The sequence below is a fragment of the Varroa jacobsoni genome, unplaced genomic scaffold (genome assembly GCF_002532875.2).
Source record: "Varroa jacobsoni isolate VJ856 unplaced genomic scaffold, vjacob_1.0 scaffold_367, whole genome shotgun sequence".
NCBI classification, from domain to species: Eukaryota; Metazoa; Arthropoda; class Arachnida; order Mesostigmata; family Varroidae; genus Varroa; species Varroa jacobsoni.
In genome coordinates, this window is record NW_019213269.1 from 67,763 (window position 1) to 80,860 (window position 13,098).

General features: G+C 39.7%; 1 protein-coding gene across 1 annotated transcript; it reads left to right on the plus strand.

Annotated features, from left to right (window-relative positions):
- The first annotated feature begins 281 nt into the window (after positions 1-281).
- Positions 282-4,698, plus strand: LOC111259770 (uncharacterized). The gene is made up of 3 exons (XM_022831985.2): positions 282-731; positions 2,326-2,442; positions 4,414-4,698. Exons 1-3 carry the CDS (start codon positions 591-593, stop codon positions 4,504-4,506), a joined length of 351 nt encoding a protein of 116 aa, XP_022687720.1. The 5' UTR covers positions 282-590; the 3' UTR covers positions 4,507-4,698.
- The last annotated feature ends 8,400 nt before the right edge of the window (positions 4,699-13,098 follow it).

The window sequence follows — 13,098 nt, forward strand, 5'->3', positions numbered from 1 at the left end:
ATTGATAAGAGATTGTGTGCAGAAAGCATGTTCACTGACCACATTACGCCCCATAGACGTTCCACAAGGACGTTCGATTTGCAAAAACTCGATGCTCGACCTAAAGAGAACTATCATACCAGCCTATATTAGTAGTTATTTTCGTTTTTCCCCTTAGCGCTGCCTATTGTTATTATTTTTATCATCGGCAATATAGATCGATGAACGCTAGTCACGAAAGCGTTCAGCATTTCTGTCAACCTAGCTGTCCTTCCTCAGTTACCAAATCAGACTTCGACGGAATAGGGTCTCGCGAAACACCTAAGTGAGCGCCGCATGACGAAACGTTGTGTGTCTTGAACGACGCATCGTCCTCTATTGGTTTGACTAATGAAGTATATGAATAGCGTTGTTTATTACCAATATTTCGCTTAGGAAACCGGCTAATAGTTACAGTGAATATAAGCTCGCAATTCCAGTAGATTAATCCAAAGGCAAGCTCGCTGTGGTAAAAACTTCCGGCTACACGCTCTCTCCGCCCAATATAGGGCCGTAACCTTTACATTCTGCAGTCGTCCGTGGGTAGACTTTGTTTCGAAAAAGAGCTGAAGATGCCGTATAAGTTAATTGTTCCAGCTTTGTGTGTCGTCCTAATTGCACATTCAGCAGCGGGTTTCTTCTGGGGTTGGGGGTCATCTGCTACACGACGCGGAGTAAAGTACTACATCTGCCTGAACACTGAGAACGCGACAGTGAGTAACTGCTTTTAGCCTATGTAACACCTATATATATATATATATATATATATTACTAACGAGAGTGCGAACGTATGTTTTACTATATTTCATCATCTCTAGAAGAGCTGACAATCAATAAAGCAAAAGTAAACGATTCTAAGAAATACTATATATTAAATTGTTGTGGACGCTTTGCGAATTCCGGTACAAACTATTGAGATCGCATACAATATATATATTATATGCTACAGTATAAGCATTTAGGAGATTCGATCGAACTGGATTATGATAACTTCCTTTATATACTCATTGTATACATGCGTTGTTGGCAGAGCTTGAAACAGCGGTCCCTAAATTCAACCAGATGCTTGGCCGTCCCAGCTGCTACACCAGGCAAATGGATTATGCTAGAGCCCCTGATACTATTCGCGTGTTGACCGTGCGTTGATTGGAGTATTGTCCAAGCAAAACGAACCAGAACAAATGTAAAAAAAATAAAGAACGTTTTCAACTGCAGGCTGCTACTCGTTGTACCGGAGCAAATAACAGACAGGGAAATACGATTGTGGGCATCGCTTATAGTGAAGTATTGACGAAAAGCAATGAATAGGCTTGGGAATGTTTTTTTTCGCTGTCAGCAACAAATAAATGGAGACACACCGACGTGTAAAGTTTGATTCTTCCGACAGCAGCAGATGTCGTTTTGATCTAGTTGGAAAAGATAAATGATCAAAACACTAGTCTTTCTTTAGGACACGTACTATGCAATACGATTGCCAGACTACGACATTACCAAGGCAACAGCGCAGCGCTAGCTTAGAAACAATACTCTTGTTAGCAATGTTTGTACAGGTTGGGTTCTAGACTCGCAGTAGCAGCATGTAACGATGACGTATTCTGGCAGCCTGGGGCGTTCGCACAATTAATTTAAATGTAAATTGCCCAACCATAAAATTATCATTTAGTCTCAAAAATTTCTCACAGACATCGAATCGTGACAAAATAGGTGCTTTCACACTGCGACTGAACAATTGGTTGATTCCACTAGTCGCTTGTAGTGTTACATTCTAACAATTGCATCGAAACAGACCCAAGGAAGTTCATCTATGATTTTTAGGTTTCCTTAATACTAGACAGTGTCATTACCTCCTATTGCCTGTCAGTTTTCACGAGAGGGACATAGCCGACCATAGTTCCTTCTCTACTTGACAAATAGATATCAGTAGCTTCTAAACGATCAGCTCCTAGAAGGCAAGCGATATCTTTACGCATTAAGATTACATTAAGAGACGTTAGTCTTATTCGTGTTAAAGAGTTTACTTCTAGATTCTCAAATAAATTCTGCGTTTTTAATTTCGTCTCCAACAAACCATTTCATATGATACGTTTAAGAAACACCGAATCTATCTACAATGCCGTGTCTGAATGGTGGAGCGTCGTAAGCGCTGTTTTGGCTTGAAACGTAGGATTTTATTTGGTCTGCTTCTCAATAAAAGGATGCTAGATACATTTGCTTTAAATGTATTTTTTAAAATCCTACAAGCTTAATTGACTAGATAGTTATGGCACGCGCTCTGAGTTAACTTTGTCGGCTTATTTTGGTTTTCAGACATCATGCTTTTACTGTACGCCACAGCAGAGCACTGCATGCACGGGCCTTCAAGGGCCTCCGCAACAAGTAACGGAGGTTCAGGCGGCGTGCCTATTACAATATTGTCCTGCTACGGTAAGCGATTCGATGAGGACGTTAATTGAATCTCTTAGTTAACAAAAACATTGTAGTTTACGTTAGTACTACGGTAACTCAAAACTTCTGATATTTGTTTGCAATTCTGTCGATCGTTAAATACAGAAAATCAACCCTATCGTATCTTGACAACATATCAAATTATGTGGGTATCGTTTAAAGACTAGTTTGACCAACAGGTAACTACGTGTTTAGGCAGTTCTTCCTACATGCTGGTATATTGCAGTTGGCGGCCTAGTCAGCGGCTAGTTAGGTATCCCCTACCTCAACTTAGCTTCCCATCATCTCAGAGTGCTGTTAAAACAGTGACGTCATAAAAATATATTTTTGTGTTGGTCTTAGAGAAATACGGCGTCGTACGTAGCGACTGTTCCCAGATATGATATAAAGGCGGTCTTTGGCTGCGCGAAGCAGTCCCAGGTAGTTAGAAAATTCTGCGATTTATTAAAAGCCCACTCAACGTGCTTTCTTTCTTGTTGATAGCTTTAGATCAAACACGAGCAGCGTATTTAACGACGTATTGTGACACTCGCACGACAAGTTTTTGTCGAAAATGAAGGCCGATGACTTCGAATAAGTCTTCAGATTCGAATGCTTTTGGGGGACTAAAAGATTTCTATGTAGTTCATGTAATCTAAATCAAGAATCTCTATATACATCGCAGCCATGGGTCCAGCAGAAATTTTATTCAGATCCGATACAATATCTCGAGTTTTCCTTTCGTGACAGCCTAGCGCGACGTCCAGTTAGTCAAATGTGAACCCAAAAACGTCCTAATAATGAAATCTGGCCTTGAAGAAGAGGCACCAGGATCAAATACTAAATTGCGATAACGCGCATTACGCCAAAGATGGCGAGCGATTTTAGTAAGTTCCAAGTTCTCTTTATAGGTGTCATTTAGAATATTTAAAGTATCAGCTGTTACCCACTGTAACTAGCAAAGGAGCTGGACGACAAGCTTGTTCTCTTCGAAGCTGTCTTTTTCTCGATAACTTGTTTTTTTTTTGTTCACTAAACAACGATTGCAAAACACTTACTCGTTACTTAATGACTAATCTAGCATTAATTGAAAACGCGACCGCGACAAATACGTAGCAATTATTGACAGATCTTATCATCTGTTACGTCGCTACGCTTTGCGTTTCCCTGTGTAATCATGTTAATAAAGAACTCTACGGAAAAAATAAGTTGATGTAATAATAAACATCTGTTGGCAAGTTAGGCCGATAAGTATAATTCTCTAGGCAGTCAGCAATTCATTATGTCCGTTTTACTGCAATTAAATTTCCCCATTTTTCGAAATTCAGTTCAACATGTTCAATAGAGTCCTTATATACTTTTCAACACCCAGATAAATCAAAATAAACATTTCCCTAGTGTATGTTCAGTTATATTGTATTATTGTTAGTATACGATTTGTAATCCCATTTGACGCATGCCAGGTTTTGCCTTACTTTAGCAGAGTTTATCGTACCATATTTCTTGTAGACCTTTTTATCTAATCATTCCTGCATCGCCCGAGCTTTTGCGGTGCGTACGATGATTGACAGTTTTTCAAGCAGGCTACTGAGAACGTAACGTAAACATTATCTATTTATAATGGATACCGATCTAGTTGTTTGTAGATATACCAAGCAATATATTTTGATCAATAAATAAGCTATATAATATAACTTATAGCTTCATCCATATGCTTCAACTACTTACTTGAAACTTTTAACGGAGGACCGTTTTATTTGATAAACAGCCATTAAATTTATTCACTCTTATCAACGGCAATATTAATAAATTAGCAAATATGCCAATCATTGGATACTACCGTAAGACCTGCACAAATGAACAGAAAACACTGTTCGATAACCTACTACTAGCGCTGAGTTGTATCCTTTAACCTTGAAAAATTTCAATTGAATTGATCGAGTAAAACAACAAGGCCTGATTAAATTTCAGGGACGACGTCGCCGATCGCTAATATCCTCCGAGATATTGCTGGGAAATAGGGACGATCCCGAGCTGGGGACTGACGCCCACATTTCGAACTGAGAAGCACTTAAAACAGATCATCATGAAGACACACACGTTCACACATATATTGATTTTAAAGATTGCTGCCTAATGAGAGCGGGGAGCGGGGTCAAAATAGAAACTCAGCGGCGCAGGAATATACCTAAGTTCGACATGCACACGTGCATATCTGCTGTACACAATAAAGATGCTTTGTGTAGGATCATCGTATTCACTTTGTACAATTTGCAAAATCTATGAAAAAGGAAATTTTTATACGACGAACATTTGCTCCAGTGTAGCCATCGTCTACATAGCACGACGAGGGTATGCATCCTTTATAAAAATTAATCTTTTTGATTGGGATCAAAGGTTTGTTGGTAACGCGGGAAGCTAGTTTTCGATATTAGTAGATCTTCGTCTGATCCGAACGCAGGATGAGATGCACGAACGGGTAAAGGGAAACATTTTTAGGCGCGTGTTGTGTCACCCAGAAAAAAAAAGTGCCACAGGACTTATTCATTGGGTGCCTAATCCGTCTACTTCAAGTTCTTAACTAAGAAGATGTTTTATATGTGAAACTAGATTTCTATAATAGCTATACACACCTGTTTTTTCTACTTCTCTAAACAGCTTTGCATCTTGGACAGTTATCTTTCGGGACCTACATGGCGCCAAATTTAAAAGCAGTACTTCACATGGAATATGTAGATAGATAGGGATGGTACCGGATGATCTAGTTTGAATCATAAAAGTAGCCTAGTTTTTCAGCCTGAAGCTTCGCTTTTTAAACGACCGTGCCTCTAATTATGGCCTAATCCGTACATTATAAACTTAGTGCACGCGGACAGTCAACTGAAGGCCATAGCTAATTCTAGTATTCCCTTTGGCCATTCGCCAGGTAAACCATACTTTTTGTCCTTTTATAATGCTGTTATATTGTCAAGAATTCCATGTTCAGCTTATTAGGTTCCTTTGCGGTGATTAGTTTTCTTTGGAGGTTTAGAAATTACTCTCTAAAGCGCTGGCAATATGTAGAAGAAGCTATCTTTATATACCTTGCCTATTAAAACCTTCATATTTCAATGCAGACATATTTATTTGGATTGTAAACTGCTGGAAAATGCTCGTGTGTTTTGCAAAATCTACACAATATCTCTTTTTGATCTATTTACCTTTCACAGTTCGCACAGTCCCAATGTCCTAAGTACAGCCATATTTATTAATAGTAGAATTTGAAGAAAAACAATTGTTACAGTAAGTGTGATCGATTTTTCGTGTTTGTCTTTAGTAAGTTAAGCAGCTCTATGGTGAGATAACTAAAAATTAACAATTTCTGTGCGATCTGTTTTTTACGATTGTGTGTTTATTACTATCCAAATATGTTAATAACAATGAAAAAGTACCTTCTAACTAGCAGACGATGCGTACAGATGTCTTTGTCATCACTGTACGTATTCAGCATCACCTAAAATCTCTAAACAATTTGTCTGTTCTCAGTAGAAAGCCCTTGCTTTCTATTGACAGATGCCACTGTTTTTTTTTTGTTTCACTTAGCAGCTATATATTACGTTATGCCTGGCGATCCTTATGTTGATCATTTAAAAGCAGGAACCGCCGTGCTTTTTTTTACTCCGATCCTTAGATTCGTAAACATAAATAATATGCGAGCGTACAATTTTGTTAATATAATTGTTATTGGTCAGTCTTGTCCCATTTTTTCTTTTCTCTATGCGCATATCATCACCGTCACCACAATCTAACAGTCATTTTATGCATGTAAAGAAAGCACATTTCAACTATTACGTCAAGTTCTCACGAGCGGCCATCTTGTCGACAACACTTCAAAGAAAACACCTCAGTGTATTTACACAGGTTTTCTTCTATTACCAACTTAATGCACTGAAAATTGTACTCAAATATAAGATCAATTGGTGAGCTCTGTTGGCTTTTTCATGGCATTTGTTCGCTTCGTCCAGCATACGACTGGTCCTATCTGGGTCGTGACGGTGTCTATACGTTCGTTAAATTTGTTTGGCATACTTTTACATTAAGAGCGGTGCGTAAACACAGAAAATTGCCGTCTTCGAAGTACCGAGAGTCGTCGAACTATTTCCGAAAGGGGCTTGCGCTTAAGAAAACCGCTGTATATTGCGGCATGAGGGCTGGAGACATCGTTAGCCCTTCTTCTCGATTAAACTGTACACTCTATTGGCCAGCAGCAGATGATCTTAGGCCTTTTTCCACCCTAAATGGCCGAAAAACGTTTAAAAAATATGTGATTTTCATCCGTCCATGTAATTAACAACGTAATCGCAATTTCGATGAGCGGCTGATCTTCAGGAGGGGTAACGTCGAACGACTTCCAGATTATGTGACGGTACCGTTTTATTGTATGGTTTATGAACTGTGGGCAACCTTGAAGGAAAAAAATCCCTGCTCTCTATTTAATTTATCGAGTCAGATGTGAGCGAAAAAGTGGCCGAAAACCTGGGTGAAACGAAGAGCTGATATGAAAACAGCCAACTGAGCCCACTTTGATTTTAGGTAAAACGTTGAGCATACAAAATTTGTAATCAACAAAGATTCATGTAATAGTTTGCAACATATAAAATATTATTAGTGTTAGCTTATTGTGTTTTGTTTTGAATGGTTGAAAATGATATCTTTTTAATATATGAGGGTAAGTACTTATTTGGATAATTCATATTTGAGGCTGCGTAGCTTCGATCACATAGTTTGAAGTGCACAAAGCCGCACTTCGGCACATACGAAAATTACATGGCTACCAGTGCTAGCGCGCAATAGTACGATTTCCGTATGAGTAAAGCCCAAATAACCACTAGGGTCGAAAATTGTGGGGCATTTTAAGCTGGGAACTAGTCAATAAAAGAAGATATTTTGAAATCGTACAAGACGAATGGTTGTCATGTATGAAACACCATTTTTTTTGAGTGAAAGATCGGGCGACTACCTCTAAGAAGCCCTTTTTACTATGTACTCCCTTTTCTATTTGCAAGCCAGATGCGTCTATGCGAAGTAAAAACGCGGTTCGAAACTCTAACAAATGGAGCCGACAAAACAAATAGACCAGAGCATTTTCTACGCATACGTGTGGTATATGAAATCAGCGGGTAAATCCAAGCCATATCCCCGGGGGTCCATTAGCCCTAGTACCGCTAGATGCAGGATTTCATCCTTTTTTGCCACTGTACTCGACATCATTACAGCTGCATCCTGTACAATCGTTGTGCCGTATTCAACAGCAATTGCCATAGCCTCATATAATGGGGTCTATCACACCTAACTAAATGACCAGACATTTTTATTCAAATCGGTACATGCTTGCTGCTTAACGTCCTTCACTAGCCCAGATTAAGTCCATCCTAAATTGTTCATCGGGTTTTTAGGCTGTCGTCGACCTCGTAGGAGAATGCTTACTCATTCTAATTGGATATATCTATAGCGTTTAACTTAACCTAGCTTCCTTAATTGCATCCTAGGTTCGAAAATCGAATTACGCCCTCGGCGGGATGACGCCACAAAGGCTCTATCGCGGATTTAAGGCTTTTAACTTTTTACGCAAAATCCAACTAGCAGCGAACATCGGTCACTGTTAGCATACTGTATTAACTAGATTGCGACCAAAAGCATATTTCAGCTAGAGCTTATTAGCGCCGAAAGGCCAAACTTCCGTCTGTTCTTTGAAAGGCAGTTTCAAAATCGAGGCGGAAGAGTTTTAATTGGGACTATTCAACTAACAAACTAACCAAAGGATATGACCTATATTTTTCTTTCTGTTAATTAGGCTTACCGTACTGAACAAGCCTATCTACAGGCATTGTTCATTAGATAAACAGTGAAATCTTAAATTTCTTATTAAAAATAAGCTGTCAACCACTTTGGCCACAGCTGTTTGTTTGACCATTCGAATGGACGTCTTAGTATTGCAGAGCCACATTCTGCTGCCGTAACGGTTTTTGTCTTTGCATATCCAGCTGTCGGAAAACTAGTTTCGATTTCTCCGTCTTGAAGTAAAGAGCGGAAATGTACGCTGTTTTAGGCCACTAGTGCCTGATTGTGCTGTAGGCAAATTTGAGAAAAGACCTAACTCAAGGGAAACCGTGCATCTGCGTGTATGCATGTAACTTTTCCGACACATACATACATACATACATATCGATCTGGTGTGAATCTCTTTAGGCCATCCAGTAACAGCTTGTGAGCGCATTAAACTATAGTATCATTACCTATTTTCGGCACTTAATTTTACAGTTTACTTTACTTGCTGTTTTTGTGTGCTGTCTCTTCCGCTTTTTTGTCTTCTTCTGTTCAGTGTATGATAGTCGTGTGCCTGTTTACACTTGTACATAAAAAAAATACTGCATATGAACGGTAGAATGGCGAATTGTGTTTCTTAGGCAATTCCCAAAAAAAAATCGGATCACAACGACAGTGAAATATTTCTGACGGCGCGAGTTTTTAAGGTTCAGTGCGCGAGGCTTGTTCAGGAACAGATGAAATCAGCTACCAACGGTTAGAACAAATATGCATAAACTCCTAGATAGGCTTCAAATCTACCTAGATGTAGGACATGCTGGCCCTTAAATAGATGCGTACAGTCTATACATTCTTAAATGGCCCTCTAACCTGTGACACTGTAGGTATCTCAATATGAGATGAAGTATATAGGTGAAGTGAGCATGCTAAGTCTTATGATTACTTCGCTAATGTAATTCGCATCTTGGATTAACAAAAATGTTCAGCCAATATAAGCCATATACGGGTGTAGCTCATTTACTTTTATCCGGCAAAACTCATACTCCGTCAGTGGCGTGGCTTGAAAGAGTGAAAATTACGAATGAAATTTTATTAATGTACATTAGTCTATAGGTAACGTATAAAGCTGATTCAAAGTCTATTTTTTTTTACCATACGAGCTGGTGTGCAGATTTAGGACAATATACCGGTTATAATACGAGGCCTGTCTTATTTGTGTGTTACTGTTTTGGACAGCTGAACTGATAATGCTCAGTAATATTTACTTCCCTAATACGAAACGCAAAAACGATAGATTTGATATTTGTATCCCTTTGACCACATAATTTCTACAATAGCCGCTCCTCTTTAAACGACAAGAACCATTTAATAGCGGAATAGTTATTTCTAAACAAATTCAAAACAAAAGTTTGATCGTAACGATCTGTGACGGTTTCACCTCTTTTTTGCCGGTGAGACTATATATCGATGACCAGCTTAGAGCAACGGATGACAACGACATTAACGATTGCCCTCGCCCCACCGACGAAGATGATCAGCTAAAATACTAAGCCAAAGAATAACGGTAGTTTACAGCTCGGTCGGTGGGATCTTTCTAAGACCAAATCTGTTTCATATTTGCTTTAAAAAAATTCATATTTTTTCCAAAATCAATTTTTCCATAAAGTTTGTGGCAATGGTTATGTTGATATTGAATCAAAGCTGTTAACATAAATTAGAAAATCGTGTGTCGTTCTATCGTTCATGTACAATGTCTGCATTAGATTTTAACACCTACTTGTGCAACTCTTTACCATTCAATTTATCTTGTATACGACAACCTGAAGCAGGCATGCATGCGAAAGAGGATGTGCTTTTTGTGCCGGTCTTCGATCAGTGGTATTTAATTTCATATTCCTCTTTCTCACAAACTATGTTTACAATATATTTACTCAGTAAAGCTGAGTATCGCTCAAAAGTGTTTCTCATCTAATTTATATTGATCGTTTAGCTGTCCATTATTGCGGGTTTAGTTGCTCTTGGCTCCGTTGGCAGACGGTGGCAGGCGGTCACGAGCTCGCCAGCTTTGGTGGTCCGTACGTCGGTATTAGCTATTCTAAAGTAGCCGAGGTGGCCTACCTTCTTTGCACCAAACAGCCTCTGATTTCAACTGCAATCGTGAAGCAGGCCGTGTATTAGTTGTCTCGTCGGGTCGGTGTTGTTTGTCCTTAAGCCTATGTCCTAGTTTGTTGTGCAGGTGTAATTGCTTCTGATGATCTTGGTATCGAATATGGTATTAGATACAAAGGTTTCGCCTACGGCAGGTAGCCGCCAGGAAAAAATAGACGACGTACTCCTTACGTGAGGTGATGAGGTATACGTATATAAAATTGAGCTAAATTACGAAATAAATGCCAACTTATATGACACTTTACATATCGGGTTATTGTATGTTTCAGTACTTGGACCGATATATATCTATAGGTTTTTGGTGAATAGCAGTTGATCAGCAAGGACGGCAAACTGTAAATTAAAAGCTGCCGACATATTTGCAGAAAGATTTTTGTATATCGGAAACTGTTCGTACTAGCGTTTATAGCGAAAACGTTGCGCTTTCAAGACCGAATCTATTCTTATAGTAGAGTCGGTGATCTAGTTAGTATTTTCGGGTCCGAGAGTTCATGATGAAATTTTCGGAAGACTTGAAAGCCAGTGCGTAACAAACAAGATTTTCAGTCCTGTCGCTGATAGGTCGTCCTGGGCTACTAATTTCAGTTTTCGCAATGGAACCAGAACAATGGGAAAGTGCAGACAAGCAGCCACAAGCGATTGGTGAAGGTCACTGTGAGTTAATACCTGCATTTCCGTTGTGTCACTAAGGGCGGAAATGCTTCTCTTATGGAAATTTTGGCGCGATGCATGGAAACGAAGTCCATGGCTCATGCGCTAAATCTCGCGTTCCGTTATTACCGCCATTGCTCGTCAGCCACAGGAATTTGTCGCCGAACTCATTGCGAACGATAATCTTCCCGTACATCATAAATCGCCGGATGCTATCTGTTCCGAAGCGCATACCAACATGGAAGCTATGAAGAGATCAACCAATCTCGCCCAAATGTATTAGCGTACCTATCACGATTTAGACCTCCGACAAAAGGCCTTAAAACGGTACTACCTTAAAAGGTATAATAACATGGCTTCTGTACTTACGTTATACATGGAGTAGCGCTGCGGTCCAATAGTTACGATTTTATATTGTATATGATGAAAAAACGCACGAAAGTGCTTTACCAGAATCTGCTTATCGTCCTTCAAATAGCGGGAATAATCGAAGTGTTTTTTAAAACATCTTGAAATTGGCGATTCGCGTTATTGAGTGCACGAACTCCGTCACAGCGTAGCACGAAGGCTTCCACAAAAGTGGTACGACCGCCATACTTCGCACCTATTTCTGACGGAAGATTTCCAACGTTCCTTTCTAAGAGAACACAATGAGGCTATAGCAAACAGATACAAAAGTACAAATATACCATTCAACAAGGGTGCTGGTGTCGACTTTTAGACGTGCCAGTGAGCGGTCGTCCGACAGAGACTGTCCACAAAGGGGCGCCCAGAAGCACAGGAAATTACGACGATATTTACATCTCTTTTAGAGGAACTAAAGGTGCAAATGGCAATGGTGCAGGGGCAGTCCCAAGTGCTTGTTCTTGCCAAAGCTGACATCCGGTAAATTAACGCTGACATTGCTGCTGCACTCGAGGCAAACTACGATTTAGGTCTATAACCTGCAAAAAGCCTCCAGGTCGCCTTTCACATGACCACGTCGATTTTGAATGCATGAGAGAGTTCGGTATTGCCAGCTAACTTTCCAGGAAACCAAGAATCAAGGTGGTTCGACGTTTATGGAGGCGATATATGCTTTCTATCCATTTCGTGGCTTATAAACAATTAATGAACATCTCCTAAGTGTACACTAAATCTTTGCATAGTATGAATTTCGACAACACGTCCTACATCGACAAGAAATCGGGAATCTGATTGACCAAAAGGTTACATAGTGGTGCGTCCTTAACGACTAGGTTGCGGTAATAACACGTCCGATTCGAAACTGCTGAGTTATATAATCTGAGTGAATAACTAGATTCAAGTTTGAGCGACGCTAGTTTTGCACAATGTAAACTCCTCGGCTCACACGGACATGTTTCAAGGTAACCAGAAAAGTAGACAAGGTTGTGTTTCGTTGCGGCGCGTCTTTTGCCAATACCTCTACATAGATAGGCACATAACCAATAGGTTCTGGTTTAATTAAGGCAACCGACAGGTGCATATAATCAATACATAAATTGCAATCGGCCGCGATAGGTTTAGGCCTTTCATTCATCCATTTGGAACAATCGAAATATAGCTTGCGATAGCATTCATGCGCTTACCACCAAAATCTCTTTGTTTCCAACAAGTATAGAACTAAACTCAACCGTATCGTACGGACGCGCTATATGAACCTTAAATACCTGCGCGTAACCGAGAAGTTACTGTAGTTTTCCATATAATTATTCTAATTGGGTGTCGGTGCCAGTAGTGGTCATTAGCTAGTGTACAGGCCGCAAGTGTTCTTTCGCTGAAGGGAAATACTTCAGTGAAGCAACAACGAAAAAGCAACTTTAGGCCATTTTTTAAACCCTCCATACGATAGGGAAAGGGAGCTGGGGGAGGAGAAGGATCAAACTCACGGTAAGCGGTCTGTAGTCAGGCCAGTGCACCCTAGGCATTCCATTATCAGTATATAATGCTATAACAAACAACTCACACCATACGCAATAACTAATAACCTATATCCAGGTAAATATCTTTTATGAATTTAGTCCGATCTGA